General features: G+C 88.6%; 1 protein-coding gene across 1 annotated transcript in view; it reads right to left on the bottom strand.

Moving 5' to 3' along the window:
• Positions 1-59: 59 nt before the first annotated feature.
• The window catches only part of EMIHUDRAFT_124340 (hypothetical protein), a gene marked incomplete at both ends in the record, with an annotated part of 6438 nt that continues 5230 nt past the window's right edge, over positions 60-1267 (bottom strand). Inside the window, 2 exons of the mRNA XM_005767446.1 lie at positions 60-699; positions 739-1196. Of these exons, the coding sequence (XP_005767503.1) occupies positions 60-699; positions 739-1196 (1098 nt within the window). The remainder of the gene's footprint in view (positions 700-738; positions 1197-1267) is intronic.

The following is a 1267-nucleotide window of genomic DNA, read 5'->3' as shown; positions in this document are numbered from 1 at the left end:
GCCGCCGCCCCTCCCGCCTCGCCCGCCGTCGCCGCCGGCCTCGCCGTCGCCGCCCGCACCGCCCCCGGGTCCGCCGTCGACGCCGCCGCCGCCTCCGGCCTCGCCGTCGCCGCCGTCGCCGCCGTCGCCGCCCGCGGCACCGCCAGCCGCGCCGCCCGCGCCGCCGCCGCCAAGGCCGCCACCCTTCCCGCCTCCGTCGCCGCCGCCCTTCCCGCCGCCGACGCCGCCGCCCTCGCCGCCCTCGCCGCCGCCCTTCCCGCCGCCCTCGCCGCCGCCCTTCCCTCCGCCGCCGGCGCCGCCGCCGCCTCCGTCCGAGCCGCCGGCCGCGCCGCAGCCGCCAGCCTCGCCGTCGCCGCCGCGGCCGCCGCCGTCGTCGCCCGCGCCGCCCGCGTCGCCGCCTCCGCCGCCGCCTCCGCCCGCGCCGCCCGCGCCGCCGCCGGCCGGCCCGCCGCCGCCGCTCTCGCCGCCCGGCCCGACGCCGCCGCCCTTCCCGCCGCCCTTCCCGCCGCCCGCTGCGCCGCCGCCCCTCCCGCCTCGCCCGCCGTCGCCGCCGGCCTCGCCGTCGCCGCCCGCACCGCCCCCGGGTCCGCCGTCGACGCCGCCGCCGCCTCCGGCCTCGCCGTCGCCGCCGTCGCCGCCGTCGCCGCCCGCGGCACCGCCAGCCGCGCCGCCCGCGCCGCCGCCGCCAAGGCCGTCGTCCTACCCGCTTCCGTCGCCGGCGATCTTCCCGCCGCCGACGGCGCTGCCTTCGCCGCACTCGCCGCCGCGGTTCCCGCCGCCCTCGCCGCCGCCCTTCCCTCCGCCGCCGGCGCCGCCGCCGCCTCCGTCCGATCCGCCGGCCGCGCCGCAGCCGCCAGCCTCGCCGTCGCCGCCGCGGCCGCCGCCATCGTCGCCCGCGCCGCCCGCGTCGCCGCCTCCGCCGCCGCCTCCGCCCGCGCCGCCCGCGCCGCCGCCGGCCGGACCGCCGCCGCCGCTCTCGCCGCCCGGCCCGACGCCGCCGCCCTTCCCGCCGCCCTTCCCGCCGCCCGCTGCGCCGCCGCCCCTCCCGCCTCGCCCGCCGTCGCCGCCGGCCTCGCCGTCGCCGCCCGCACCGCCCCCGGGTCCGCCGTCGACGCCGCCGCCGCCTCCGGCCTCGCCGTCGCCGCCGTCGCCGCCGTCGCCGCCCGCGGCACCGCCAGCCGCGCCGCCCGCGCCGCCTCCGCCAAGGCCGCCGCCCTTCCCGCCTCCGTCGCCGCCGCCCTTCCCGCCGCCGACGCCGCCGCCCTCG

This window comes from Emiliania huxleyi, assembly GCF_000372725.1.
Source record: "Emiliania huxleyi CCMP1516 unplaced genomic scaffold EMIHUscaffold_4920, whole genome shotgun sequence".
NCBI lineage: Eukaryota > Haptophyta > Isochrysidales > Noelaerhabdaceae > Emiliania > Emiliania huxleyi.
The sequence above is the reverse complement of the archived record's forward strand: the minus strand, read 5'-3'. Positions and strand labels throughout refer to the sequence as shown.